Below are 16073 nucleotides of genomic sequence, written 5' to 3' on the forward strand. Positions count from 1 at the left end.
GCGCATTATTAACGGTGTATTTCTTTCGCCACGACATTAGTCAATATCCCGTTGGGGTTGCGTAATAATTCAATGAAGAATTCCTCATCGATCGAATCCACGGAATAAGGTATCCGGAGCAGTTTAAGTTGACGTTCTCGGCCGCGAAAAAATAAAATTACGAAACTAACGATCATTCGATTCCTTTTGTACGGATTGCAACACTGTTGGAAAATTTTTGTAGGTTTGTTAAAAAAGGTCCTTAATTGTTAAAATTTTTGTGTAAAATAATCAACACATACATATGTAGATTTAACATATGCCTGCTATGTTAATTGAGCTTAACAAATTTAAAATGTACAATTATTAAAATAATTTAAAGAATATGTTAAAGTAACACAATTTGAACGTATTTATTAAATGTGTTAAATTTTACAGAAAAAGAATGCTGATTTTACTCTATAACAGAAGTGGAAATAAAAATTTACAGAAAAAGAGTGTTGATTTTATCTTACAATCTTAACTTCAACATAAAAGTTATGTTAATTGTATACCTACACATAATTAACGTCAAATTACGATCAGAATTACATTTCTTTTCTGTTGAAATATTTTAACATAATATCGGTGTTACCATTTGACACATCCATATTATGTTAAATTAACCCAAAAATTTGAGTGGACCATTTTGGACATACAATTTACGTTATATTTAACATAAATTTTCCAACAGTGAAGGAATATCTAGTATTTCACAACATTTCTGCTCTCTGAAACTGCGATCTAATCCCACGAGTTTACTTTGCATCACTGATTGACTATAGTACCGTAAACCGCCGTTGATCTTGAATTGTGGCTATACGCTACGCTAGATACGCTAAGGCCATGTGAAATCGATGGTCTTCGGTTCGGCCGAGCGATTGTCGTGCAATATAAAAGAGCTGGTATTATTGCGCGATTATTACAGTACATGCCGGCGCGTTGCCACATTAAAAGTCCCTCTGTCTCGTGCCTGGTCTATTTACCGAAGTAGATTCGAACAAATTCGTGGACTAAATTGGACTACCCGGGCTGCTAAACAACGGGGACTTCCACAAAACAAATGAAGATCTATGCAGGATGGTATGCCGCTTGCGCCGTGCTCTGCGTTTGCGCGTATCCGTCGAGGGACCGACTTAACGAGATGTACATTAGCAGCACGTTCAATCCAAAATCAATAGCTAATGGCTATGGCTTCGAGGAGCAGGTATCCGCGACTAAATTGTTTGAGATCCTCGAAGATAGTGAAGAGTTTGAGGAGAAAGGGCCGTCGACGATGAGAGCGATCGTTACGAGGGCAAAGAGCAACCCGGTCTTGCTACCCTTGATTATAGAACCTGAAGCGGAAATGTTACCGGTTGGTTATAAGGGCGTGAAGTCGCCTGGGGTCACCCACATGGAGTTTGCGTTTGCGAAACCGCAAACCAGATTAAAAGGTCGCAAAAGTGCGACATTAAGAGCTTCGGTGACGGACGACGGGAACTCCGGTAAATCCGGCGGATTTAATCGAGATAACGACGCACATTACGCCGCGTCGAAGCACGAGACGCAAGTCGCAAGAGATGATCGCGGTACCGACAGCCTCGTCGTTTTCGAAGTAGGTGCAAAGGGCGACACGAGAAAGGAGAACGAGAAGACGGAGCATGCCGAAGACGCCGGCACGAGTGAGAGCCATTCCAAAAACGAGGATCGTGCGAAGAATCATAAAGAAGAAGTCGTGAAAAAGAACGGAGCTACCCACGAGGTCAGAGATAGTCGTGAGAAGGCTCGTAACACCGCCGGATATCGCAACGTTTATCATAAAGATGAGTTCAAAAAGGACGCTGATTTCTACAGTAACGGGCGTCAGGGTGGACACTTTGAGAAGCACGGTCGATACGGCGAAAAACACGCCGCTGCTGAAGGCAAATACGCGAAAGGCAAGACTAATGGTTCCAGATTCGAGGTGGAAGCCAACTAGCGGAGGAAGTTCGAAGAAAAGACGAGAGACAACCGAGAAGCCCAAGGTCACTCTAAGACGGACTCCTCGGGAACTTGAGTGGATTCATAAAGCAGACAGGCTTAACGAAAGGTTGAAAGTTTGCTTTCAGCAACGACGCGACGGCCCAAGTTAACATATATGATACCCGCGTGAGTTACAATTGTAGTCGTTAATTCAGAGATAAATACAAAAATATTCGGACAAATGTACATTATTCAAATATTTAATGCGCATGCATTTATCGTATTTTACCTCATATTTTTCATATTTGCACACACACGTTGTGCGTTTAGTAAAATATATAAAATTATATAAACGTAAATTCTGTTCTTTCTATCATTTTTATATTTACTCAGTTGATTTTTTACAATAAATCGATTAAAGACAAACATATTATTTGTTATTTTAATATTACCGCAGTTTTATAATTTCTTTTCCTAGCTCGATAATGTTTTTATTACATTTATTATTTTGCCGATTTTTTATCTAGACATAAAATTTTTTTAATTGGCAATCATAATTGGAGACTCGACAATTTTAATTTTCTGCTTTCTCAAATTTATCATAACGCAGCGATCCCAGTTTTATTTACGCAACCGATACTGATGATCGAACATGACTCAACGATAATCGCATTCGGCCCAGCGGACGGTTAATGGATATTAAACAATACTCGCATTATTGTGCCGATAAATTGCAATCTTTCGCGAGTGGTCCTGCCGCGAAATGAAAATCAAGGCACATAATTGATACATATACGAGTCGTTGTATTTCCCTCACATTCTCATTGCGGGCGAGCGCACACCGGGGTCCGCGAGGGCATTCCACTTCGGTAACGTATACCTATCGGTCTCGTACCAACTCCGCTGTAGTCTGACTATACGATATATGTATAAAGCCCGCATCCCCTTCGTGGCTCAGTGAGCTCGGGTTCCCCGCATTCATCAACAATAAGCCGCAGCACCTACCGTCCTCGCATACGTATCTGCGAGTACCACCTTATATACGTACGTGTGTATATTCGCGCGTAGCTACGACCCTTTCATACACACGCCGCCGTCGATGCGTATATATACGTGCACGCACGCGATGCTTGTATTATATGTATCTGCCGGTTTATGTACACGGTGTATATAAAGGTGCATGTATATCGGAAGCGGTGGAACGCGGCGCGAATACATAAATCAGATGCCGCTCTGCAGGCTGCCACCCATATCACTTCGTACAACGGCCATGAATGAATAGAGCCGTGTTTGAGTTATCGTCCGACCAGGTCTTCCAGAAACTGCGGAACGCCGGCGTTAAGTTTTACCGCCCGGAATGCTTCTTAATGGAAGTAAAACGCGAACCCGTTCTCCTTTAACTGTTGCATTGAATTTCTGTAGAATTTGACGTGAAATTCAAACAAAGTAACAATGAACGTTATCTAATTACATAAATTGTTTTATTTCGGTATTTTGTTCGTAGTTCGATAAATGTTCTCGCGAAACCTCGACGCGTACGTAACGAACGTCAGCTCTCGGATAATTTACGTCAAAGAAGTAGATCTGACAGTTTGCCTCGACGGCGACGTTTTACCCCGAGAAGAAATGCAATTTATCTTCTGATAATCTCCAATCCTTCGAAAGCGGACGTTCGCTTCGTATCTTGTTCTCCTTCCTTTTTATTTGACCGTCGCACGTCCGATGCGCTCGTGCGATTCTCCGAGAACGCCTGATTTCGGGGATCTGATCGCTTTTCCGCGATAGTTTATTGTCACCCGTTTATCTTCACTGTGAGAAAAACCTTAGCAGTGAAACAGCAGGAAAAGTCTACCAAAAACCATATTCTGGAGGCGTTTGTTTCGCAATTTGTGAATAACATGAAGTACGCAATTATCATTAAAAAAAAAGTGACAGAAAAGCGTGGTCAGCGTGGAGTATATCGTAGAGAATAAGCAAAGAAACGTAAATAATATATTTAATTTATCATCAAACACGTGTAGTCTCACGAGTTATCATTTATTATTAACGTGCCAAAAGAATCTAAATAAAGGGCTTTCGGCTTTATATGCCGCTCGTATTATATTTCATATCATACATAAATAAACGAACCTAAAAATAAGGAAAATGGAAAATCACACGTAAAATATCAATTGACGTCAATTCGGCAAATCTATTGTGGAATGTATACAGATACGAGGTGTGTTGCATAATTTAATAAAGAGTTGCCAAACGGAGTAGGCATTTACGGAGTATATATTTTAAGAGAGGTCACCGTGTGGCAAAAATATGATATCGATTTTGTCAAGATTGATTTGCCCAGTTGCAAGATGCATGATATACGAATCGCACCTTAGCATATTTAGAAATCGAGAATATTATTTGCGCATTGCGAAGCGAAATTATACCGTAAGTGTGCTTCATGAGAAATCTATATTTCATAAAAATGTCATATAAATGACAGTATACGCTATAATGCAAATTTTAACAAACATTTGCTTAATCTGTAAAATAAATTGTAAGTTAAATTCTACGAGTGCTAGTTTTACATTTTCTACAAGATACTCATTGAAAAGGCTAAATACTCAAATTCTTTATGTCTGATTTATTATTTACTATAAAAGCAAAATTTCATATTATATATACATGTACATAAACATATATATATGTAATAGAATCCACCAGATACAATTTACAAGACACGACTAGCTTTTCCGGTGGACTACGACAGAGTGATGACTTTCATGAGCGATGCGTTCTATAAGGATGACCCAACCATGGTGAACATTGGTTTGGACGAACAGGAGCCCGCGCCGTCATTGCTAAAACTTATGTACAATGAGCTCCGAGAGGGTATGACGATAATTGCTGAGGGAGAGGACAATTGTATTGTAGGTGCCGCGGTGAACGGTGGCTCCTGTCCTTGGGATCCCGACAAGTTCGTCGAGTTCGCTAGATGTTGCGAATGCGGACCGACCCGCGACGTGATCGAGTTCGAGGCTTACGTGACCAGCAAGCCGAATCTCTGGGAGCGCTATTGCGTTCTCAAGATCTTCGAGTGCAGCTATCTCGCGGTCAGGCCGGACTTCCGGAACCGGGGTATTGCTAGAAAGCTCGTGCTAGATAGCTGGTATCTTGCGCGCGATTGTGGCTATCGATTGTTCCGTGTTGACTGCAGTAATAGGTGAGTCCAACTGGCTGACCGTGGAATTCTGGTTAGGCTACAGGCGCGTAAGGAATGCGAGTCGTTTCGGCGCGGTTCGCTCGCCTCGGCGGAATCTTGAGTAATTTTCGCGACGGGTTGCGTCAACGAGAAAGATTGCCCGACTATATCCGTCCGTATATCACACGTTCAGCGTAACTGTTACCTTGTAATTCAAACTGCCTGGAGAGCTCGAGACAGCTGACGTATGGCTTCGTGTCGTATTAAAAGAATAACGATCGCATTAATTAGGATTATCATAGCATGCGATGATTTGAAGCATTTCTCAGCGTGTATGAGCGTGTTATTCGATACAAAACATTATCTATCGTCTCCTTGCAGTCATACGTTACGCGAATAGGATCGCAACGTACATACAAAATTAAATTGACAGATTCACACAGATATTAATCTGAAGTCTGATAGCCTATCGCATCCATTACAGATATATCGCACAGATCGCGGAAGGTTTTGGATGGAAACGAGTATGCACAATACCTTTTCATGAATATGTAAAGAATGGCAAACTCGTTTTTAAGCATATTAAGGAGCCACATACCGAAGTGCAGATTTACATTGATCAAGTTACATTTTGCAAGGATTATTGTCCACCTTACAACAAATGCAAAATAACATCAGCGCCAAAAATATCTAAAAAAAATAGCTAATAATGCCTTAACAATTATATCTGCATAAGCTTTAGTCGCCTCATCAATAAAACGTTAATAAATATTTTATAGAAATGTCATACTGTGTATATGTTCATATCATAAACCTAGCCTTTTGTGTCTTGTGCCCTAGTCGCATTGTGAGAATAATTTGTAAGGAAATTTATACATTTTAAGTATAATGTACTTTCTTCGTACGATATCAAATTGCTAAAGTAAATGTTTATAATCCGGTAGTTAATTACGTACGTATGTATTCTCTATTTTTGCGATATTGAAACAAATAGAAAATAAATTATAATAAAAAGGTACATCGTGACAATAAAGCGCCAGTATACCTATGCCTCCGTAGTCTAAAACAAAGTTTTTCTTCACTTTGATGACATACATCGATTTCACAAGTACTAATCCCGACAGTTGAGCTTATTGGAATAGTCTGTCAGAGCCGAGAACAGTGATTGATGAGTTCAACGGTAGCTTATCCCGCGAGGAAACTCCTTTGAGTACGATTGAATAATACATAGCGGCGCGCAAATGAAATTCCCGATATTTGACTTCTAAGCTCTACCTCTCGAACGAAAGCCCGGCGGCTAAACTTCTGCTGCCTGCGAAATTACGATTGCTCGGAGTTGCGAGTGTACCGTACTCGGTTCCCAAATTTAAGCGGAAAGAGACGGATTCTCTTTTGCGTCTGGAACGTCTATCGAGTCTTCCCGAGAAGGGGATTCCATAGAATCCGTAATTGCCTGCCAAACAGGACTAGGCCATTCACCGATAAACTACCGTCATAAAACACTAATGATCTGTGGAACGAATTCTATCGTGTGTACGCAAGGTAAAACTGAAGTGTGTTTGAAAATGATAATCGAATTGTCGCGGCCTGGGATAATCTATCGTCAATTACGTTAACTCATTTGTGAAACAATTTAGGACAGACATTGATCATCCATGATCTGTTGTTACTAAACCTACGTAAAATAAGTAAACCAAAATATTATCCTCAAACTCCGAACAACAATAACAAACCAATAAAAAAAAATGAAAAAAAATGTTTAGACAATGCAATATTCATAAATGTTTCGTTTAACTTATAATAACCAATTGCATAAGTTTTTCATACATTCTCATGACTAATCGTAAAAAAAATTATGAACTAAACATATGATTATAAGAAATTCATAAAAGTATATTGTATAAAAAATCTAAATTATACAGAGAATCTGCTATTATCTGATCGTTTTTGTATATTTCACAGTTATGTTCGATTATACTTAAAAAGTTACAATTTATACCTTTCAATTGTCAACGTAAACGCGTAATACAAAACTTGGATTGTTAATCTAAGTAAAGAAAACAAATTGGAAAGTTCATAAATACAATACAACTGTGATAGCTTATTAAACAAAACTGCTTTTAAAAGTAATATTTACTTTTAAAATTATTTTGCTAATTTCTAACTTAAATAGAAACTTGTTTCCACCAAGCTCTCCAATACATTCGCGATATTGTAAACGATAACGTATTATCATAATACAAAATGCCTACAACATAATTTGTTAAGAATTCATGAAAGTTAGATACATCATCATCCTCGTACAGACAAATTCGTTTCCTATAATGCATATGATGAGGTCGCCACAACAATTTGTTTCTATTTGAGATTGAGTTTCGTAATTATCGTTCACTGCATTAATCGTTATAAAATTAAATCTTCCACGATTGTATCATAAATTGCCTTCAGCATTAAATGGAGATAAAACGGATAAATTGCTGATAAAAAGGAAAGCGCCGGAGGTGATTCTCGTCCCAGATTTCTTGTCAGACCAGTTTCTTACGTAACATTTCGATTTTTAAGTCAGAATTTATATAAAAATTGGAATTTTTGAAAGATCTAAATATCTCATAATGCTATTATGTATAAGATTTTTATTTCAAATGTATTCTCATCTAAGCGCATCTATATATGTATGAAAAAAACATTTTGTCAAATATAACATTATTTTTACTAAATTAAATCTATATATATGTATAGTAAGCATAAATATAAACCTTGCAAATTAGCCAGTATTCTCTGTTGGCATGTTCACGATAATCCATATTCGCATTAACACGCGCCCTTGTCAGAGGCTAAGAAATGGATAGGACATGGCCAAGACAGATTACAATTCAAGTAGAAACTGTTCGGACCTCTCAAAAACGATCTCGGGCCGATCCCGGAGCCGTAATGATTAATGGAGGTAGGGAGCTACGCGCAGTTTCGTAATACCGTGGCAACTATCGAGTTGAAATTACAGTTAAGAAACTGTGCGGGGTGAGTTAGCGGAAAGACCGTCGTTGTCTTGGTCGAGAAAAGATTCCCATCGTCTCTGTTTGGTTCCGCAGTCATCCGATCACGTACCAAGCTCGATTCGATTTTTATTTGACGTGCACTAGAAATGCATTTAATACACGTGCTCGATGCGTGCCGAGCGCTCGTGCATCGACTAAAGATAAACGTTTTCCACTGACCATTACGGCGATAAACTCGTCCTTGTATTGTCATGCCATTATACACGTGTGCCAAATCCCTATCTATGGAACTAAAAAGTAAATTTGAGTATATCTGAACGCAGATTCTGATGGTTAGATTCATGTATTTTCTTAATTGCTACCTATAGCAAACTCTTGCTGTTTAACAGACTATTTTTTCCCTGATATTTTAGATTAATATTCTGAATTTTCGTTGACATCCCGGGTTCATAAGTCGATGAAGAATCTGGTGAATATCATATTGAAATTAAGTTGAGATCATATGCAAATCAATAATCAATTTAATATTTTGAAGATTTTATCGCAATATCTGGAAAATATTATGTAGATGTCGACGATCTAGTCATCATTCAATTGATATCATATACTGAAGTTGATTAACTTCTCCATATATCGACTTGACTTGAATATGATATCTACTACACATCAACTAAATCCCCAATAATTGATCGACACTTATACGATATCTTCTATATGTCAAATCGATATGTATACTTCTATAGATGTCGACTATACGTCGATAAGTGATCGACAAAATATTATGCGGATCTGTTACCATATATTTCAAGAGACTGTATTCAAATAAGATGCGACTATGAATTTTTATATATTCCTTGTTCTTTATTCCTCTCATTGTGCATGGGCCCTTACGGTACACCATCTACCTACAATGGAATATCTACTAGATATTACTCATATATCAACTAAATATTAATATGATATTGAAGAGATATCTTCCTGATCTATCATTGGTTGTAACATCAATCTAGCGTTGATACAGTGTCGATCCTCGTTCAAAGATCAATAGAGAATCTAGTCGTTATCAAATCAAACGGTCCGAAAAATTATGATCGACATCGATTTAATCATCGACTTGTGAACCCGGGCAACGATACAAGAGAAACAGTTTCGCGACGTAATACGTACTATTGCAGTCAACATTCAGCTAGACTCTCAGATAAAGTCAACTTAATCTGCATACAGCGCGTGCACATACGAGTAGGTACGTCTGTACACGAAACTATGCGTTATCGTAAACACCACTTCGAGTAATTTCACTAATCGCAGCAATTGTGTGTTCGCTGAATTGAAATAGTTCGATATGAGACTTCCAGTCTTACTTCTTTCGCGATTGTAACCGTTTGTGTCGGCGTTAGTCTCTATCAAGGATTCCGTAGCTGCAATATCTCCATCACACGTCTCGGTACTTTCTAGTCTAACTTTTAAACGGGATTCAATCATATTAACCAGCGTTTATTTCTAATCAATATCGTGGAAACGTATAAGTTACTCACGAATATCGTTTTCAATATATCCTTCCAGTCCGCGCAATCTTTCGCATTACGTTTTTTACTTTATAGACGGCAATTTCAAACATTCGATAATTTTTCGAAATATTATATACGTGCATGGAAGTATTATATACGGAGAAAAAACGCACAAAACGCATTCCGCGTACAGCTAGGACCAGACTATGCGCGATTCGTAATTCGTAGAGATTCGTTGGATATTCGGGAAGATTCATTACTTGCTAGTGTTAACAAATTACGAATTACGAATTACGAATCACGAATTGCGAATACGCGCGTAGTCTGGCGCTAGCTTACGAGGTAACAATTAATACCGGTTATATATATATATCTCATAATAATTACAGAAAAACCTTTCTCTAAATATATTAACAAATTCTTACATAATAATGAATCATATGTGTATGCTGCGATTAGTTTATATGCGATTTGCTTACAGCTTAAATTAGTCGTTAAATTAATTCATATATGTGTATAACTGTGCATAATTTCAGTGGCAGTATTAAGCGCGATTCCATTATTCTTAATTCGTAGATACGAACTGAATTAAAATCCGATCAACCTTGAAGTCATCGCACCAACCTTGATCTTTTAAATACTTAAAAACGGCATTATGCGAGACGGAACGAAACAGCATCATAATATTTTGTCTTTTCTCAAATCGTATTTTTAATTTCAATGCTGTTACTATCAAACTTTGGTATAATAAATATTACAGATAAGTGTTGTAAATTGACAAATAAATCCCGATCTACGGACAAATCAGTCTTTCCTTTCACGCGTCGAATATATATAGATACTACCGATGCACCATGTTCGCCATGTTTTCAGATGCAACAGACAATATTAATCGGTAAAAGAATTGGATTTCGCTGTCTCGCAGTTCGCTACCCTTCTCCTACTTCGTTTGCTCTTTTTCGTTGTGATATATTGAAGTCTAGATGTGAAAAATGCAAGCAGCCTGGATTCAAAAAGACGGAACTTATTAAATCGAAATTGAAATTCATTAAAATTGACGTAATTCCAATAAGTTCAGCTTCATAATTAAATATATAATCGAATATACAATCGACATAAGCACAATTGTGTATTTTTATCTATCACAGAAAAGTTGTAGAAAATGTTATCAATTGCCGCTATTATGCATTTGTTACTAATTCAGTTGTTCACATTTCAAAAATAACTAAAAAAATAAAAATATATTTGCGTCGTAAAAACCTCTTAAATGGTCACGAATTATGCTTACATATAGTATTCTTATCACGTCACATACTAAATCTGAACCAGTAAAAAGTCACTGAAGTTGCTTTACTTATCATTAAACGCATCAGTGACTATCATTCACTGATATCAGTCTAAAGTATGCCATTTCAGTGACTCATTCAAATTTAGAGAGTATACGTGTATTTGTAGTAAAAATAGTCGCAATAATGTTATATCACATTTATTAATTTATATTACATTTAAAATAGTAGCAAAGACGAGACATTTGATATATAATTTTTTCATTTTTTTTATGTTTTGGTTATATACGCTTGTATAGTAATAAAATTCGAAATATCAAGTTATTTTTATATTTGAAACGGAAAGAGTCAAGAGTTTAAATACTAGTATTTCATGCAACACAAAAGAATAATGCATAAAATTTTGTTTTACAAAATTGGAAAAGAGAAAAATGCAAAATATCACGTTGACCAGTTACACGTTTTTTTACTTACAATGTTAGTCACAAGTTATATGCATTGTCTAAAAAAAATTATGTATAATTATGCAATTATATAATGACGTAATACAATAATCATAGGAAAGACTATAACTTATGCTTGTTATATGACAATCTAAGCTTGTAATTATATAATGTAATTATATAATTCTAACAAAAAATTTAGTTATGTTAAAAAATTTTTATTACGTTAACCAAATTTTGTGTTATATTAATTAAAGAATTTGTTTGCTCATATTCAACCAAGGCTATAGTTGATTCAACAAAATGGATTTCTCAGTGTAAGCTTATCTAATTGTAAGGAATATTATTCCTTAGATAAGCTTAGAAAGCTTTCAGACGACATTATTTAGTATTGAAGTTCTCCTTGAAGTTTTCTTTGCAAGTAATTATTCTAAAGTTGAGTTATCTGGTTTTAATATCACATTCTTCTTCTATAATTCTTCTATAAATTTCTCAATATATGTATACATCCTATTATTAATATTCATGCCGTTAATACTTGCCGCGCAACAACATAAATTAAGACGAAAATACGAAAACATTCCACTTCGACGGAATCTACATAACGCCATTCGTGCGTTTTACAAAGTTCAGTCTGAGCACATCTCTTCTTCGGGCAAAACCGTGCACCACATTGTCGTTATTGAATATTAGTGATCCTACTGCGGAGGATAATTACAATAATCTATATATCTTATTAATAACGTAAGTACATATAATCTAGTTTAATCGAGTGCTTTATAGGATAATTAAAATAACTTGTGTCTTTTAACAACGTATAATCTGATTTAGTCGAGTGCTTTATAGAATATAAATAATCAAACTAATATTTCTTCTTTTATACAAAAAGGAAATGTAATTTTACGCGTGTATTGTATACACAATATGTAAAAAAGACATTAATTATTGTAATGTCGATATTTGTATTAATTTTCGTGATCTGATCTTTCCATACAAAAATTGATTTTATATTATTTCAAAAGATTATGTCAGAAAACAAAAATATTATTTAATATAAAAATATTATTTAATTCGCACACATATAATACTTATTTTACAATTTTCCAAGTGTAAAATAAATTTATTGTGCTTTGTCGGCATGCATATAGTATGTACATATATATTATAGTAGCCAAAAATTAAATATATATGTATAATCAGTGTTTTTCTTGTTCTACAGGATGAGACTGATTGTTGGTATCTCACCAATTATTACGATTCTATGGATTTTGATTACGAGTAATCTAGCATGCAGCAAAAGGCTATTGATCATTACTCCAACTCCATCCTACAGTCATCAGATAGTATTTCGGGCAATATGTCTTGCTTTGAATAAGCGGGGACACGAGATAGTAACATTGACTCCTAATATTTTAAATGATACTAGCGTGACCAACTATACGGAAATAGACTTCGGTTTTATATATGAAAAAGTTGATGACACTGATATAAGTCAGACCCGTTGGAATCTCACACAATTGGCAGGATTAAAAACGAGGTTACTAACACTGGGTCATAATATCGCGGAGGAAGTCCTCAGCCATCCTGATCTCGTGGAATATCATAAAAATGGAACCGATGTGCAATTTGACGCGGTAATAGCGGAGATGATTATGACTCCTGCAACCTACATGCTGGCGCACAGATTTAATGCACCTTTAATAGGTGAGGTTAAATAAAATTATGCCGTTATTATACTTAATCATGTCGTGTATTATGTAACAGCTATACGAACGGTGTTACTCAACGAGTTTTATAACCTCAGGTATCATGTCTATGGACTTGCAAAACTGTCATCGTTTCACTCACGGTAGTCCCGTGCTCCCATCGCACCCCTCGAATTGGGAGCTTGAAAGTTTCGCAGGATTAGATAAACCATTTTGGAGGCGATTGGTGAATTTCATAAATACTTGGTGGAACATATATTCATGGTTTAATAATTTCGCGAACAAACAACAAAAGATCGCCGAAAAGTATTTCGGTAATGATATACCGCATATCACCGACGTTGAGAAGAATATGAGTCTCATCTTGATCAATCAAGAACCTTTGCTTGCATACGCCAGACCCGAAATACCTAATATCGTTCACTTCAGCGGATTGCACATCGCAAAGACGCCACCGTCGTTACCAAAAGTAAGACTTTATAATAATTATTAGTATTAAAATTCTATTTCATATCAATCAATCTTGCACGCTTTTAACGCATTAAACACAATTAAGAAAAATATATCTTCATAAAATTTACTGTCTACAGGATTTAAAAGATTTCCTGGACAATGCGACAAATGGTTTCGTTTATATGAGTCTGGGATCAAACACGAAAAGCAAATTATTGCCGAAGAAAATACTGGAGGTCTTTGCGAACGCTTTTTCCAATTTGCCGTATAAAGTACTGTGGAAATTCGAGAATGATAGCTTTCACGTTCCTCCCAACGTTTTTATCTCGAAATGGACCCCACAACAGGGCGTGCTGGGTAAATTAAAACAGACAAGCCGGCATTTTATAAAAATTAATACCGGGATTATTAATCGTTTCCTTGTCCTTATTTCAGCTCATCCGAACATCAAGCTCTTCATTTATCAAGGCGGACTGCAGAGTACCGAAGAAGCGGTTCATTATGCCGTCCCGCTCTTAGGACTACCGTTTGTCTTCGATCAGGTGTACCAAGTTACGAAAATGGTTTCTCTGGGAGTTGCAAGATACCTAGACATAGTCCAGCTTACGACGTCGGAATTGCACGACGCTATACTGGAAGTCGCCGATGATAAAGGGTAATTACGATGTCAATTATTAGTACACGCGCCCGTATACTGTATGTATGTACGATAGTAATCGTCTCGTAATCGTAATGTGGATAGAGAGACGATAGTGATATTTACATATAATAACTAACATGCATATATGTATATATTTGGTGCACTGTTTGCAGGTACAAAGATAGGATGTTGGCGCTACGTGCTCTCACAAAGGACAAGCCTTATGATAGCTTAGAGAATGTTATATGGTGGATTGAGTTTGTAATGCGTCACAATGGCGCACCTCATTTACGTTTCAATGGAGTCGATACCGCGTGGTATCAGCAATTCGATTTAGATATCATTGTATTCTTGACGATAACATCATTTTTAGTTTTATGCGTTATTTTATGCATTGTAGGATGGGTTTCAAAGCAGTTATATACAATTCATATGAACCATTGCATAATACATAAAAAGATACAATCGTATAGAAAGAAAAAATTGGCGTAATGAAATTGTATAAATTTAAAAAACATTTAAGCCATTATTAACTTTTTTTCCCCTATATTCGTCTGTATATGAGCTTGAGCATAATTTGGTTTAGCGATAGAATTGTTTTCAAAATGCCCAAACTATGCGAAATGGTCATGGAAGTGTACCTCTTTTATCCCTCGAGCATTTGCATGTGAATTTTACAATGCTCATTTATACGAAAAATAGAGAAACATGGAAGTCGGGGTAAGTGAGAGAGGGTAAATTTCGGTATAGAGAAGAACGTGAATATAAAACTTGATGCGTTGAGTGAAATGAATTTTGTAAACGCACAAAATTACATCCCGAAGTCTATTATGCTCATTTGCGCGTACTCATAGAATTACGAGATATAAAAAGTAAGAGAAGACTAATAAAAGATTTGAAAAAAGAACAATTGGAGAGGCCAATAATTGCATTTTACAATTCTATAATTCTATGCAGATATATACGCATACACAATCATCGTACATTCGATAAATTCAAAACTTAATTAGTTTCGGCGCTAAGTGTCAGATGTTATTGTTAACATGACCGATGCGTTTCGAATATCCGGTTAATGAGGCTCCCTTTGCCGCCGGTCCGCGCATCCATTTGGCAGATGGACCTAATTCAGAGTGCAAGGATCCATTAACACGTATATTCGCCCCAAGGAATGTATAGCACGATAATGTATACGATGCTAATATCGCACACATACACAGGGCCAAACACCGTCGACCAAGCATACGTATTCTACGAACATTGTAGCAACAATTAGGAGGCCCCTTTGCCATTGCGGAATACATATCTACGGCTATTTCAAGTGTCTGTGTGAAACCTACGCGAATCGCGAACACGTACACAGGTACACAAATACACGTGGCACCGATGACTATGGCATTCATCGCCATTGTAACGTATAGTCGCATACACGCTACACTATTCCTGTCTCAAAAGTGAAACATTGACTAATCAAGATATCGATTAGATATTGATTTGACATATAATTGAAAAAACTTTTAATTTATTCAACCCCACACGGAGAAAATTTTATAGTAAATATTACTATGGTGTCGCACTAACTGCGGACCATCGAGGAATTTTAAGTTAAATTACTATGTTTATGGTAAAAATTACGTTATTTTATCGTTTTTAAAACAATAATTATAGTATTTTAACTTGAAATTCCTCGATGGTCCGCAGCTAGTGCGACACCATAGTAATATTTACTATAAAATTTTCTCCGTGCATTAATCAACTGCTATATAAAATTTAATTTAAAAATTTTTATTTATCTGCCTGTTCCCAATGTTAGCTAAATTTATATATATAGAAGCTTTTAGCGGCAAGAGAAAATAACTGAGGAAATAGATAATTAATGCGCAGAATGGTTTTTATAGCCT

General features: G+C 36.3%; 1 protein-coding gene across 1 annotated transcript; it reads left to right on the forward strand.

Moving 5' to 3' along the window:
- The first annotated feature begins 1081 nt into the window (after nucleotides 1-1081).
- Nucleotides 1082-15082, forward strand: LOC112468765. Its single transcript, XM_025038108.1, has 8 exons — nucleotides 1082-1963; nucleotides 4656-5164; nucleotides 5628-5828; nucleotides 12656-13080; nucleotides 13181-13551; nucleotides 13673-13892; nucleotides 13971-14190; nucleotides 14361-15082. The coding sequence occupies exons 1-8, from the start codon at nucleotides 1082-1084 to the stop codon at nucleotides 14665-14667; spliced, it is 3135 nt and encodes a 1044-aa protein (XP_024893876.1). The 3' UTR covers nucleotides 14668-15082.
- Nucleotides 15083-16073: the final 991 nt, after the last annotated feature.

The sequence above is a fragment of the Temnothorax curvispinosus genome, unplaced genomic scaffold (assembly GCF_003070985.1).
Source record: "Temnothorax curvispinosus isolate PA1 unplaced genomic scaffold, ASM307098v1 QBEX01001970.1, whole genome shotgun sequence".
NCBI classification, from domain to species: domain Eukaryota; kingdom Metazoa; phylum Arthropoda; class Insecta; order Hymenoptera; family Formicidae; genus Temnothorax; species Temnothorax curvispinosus.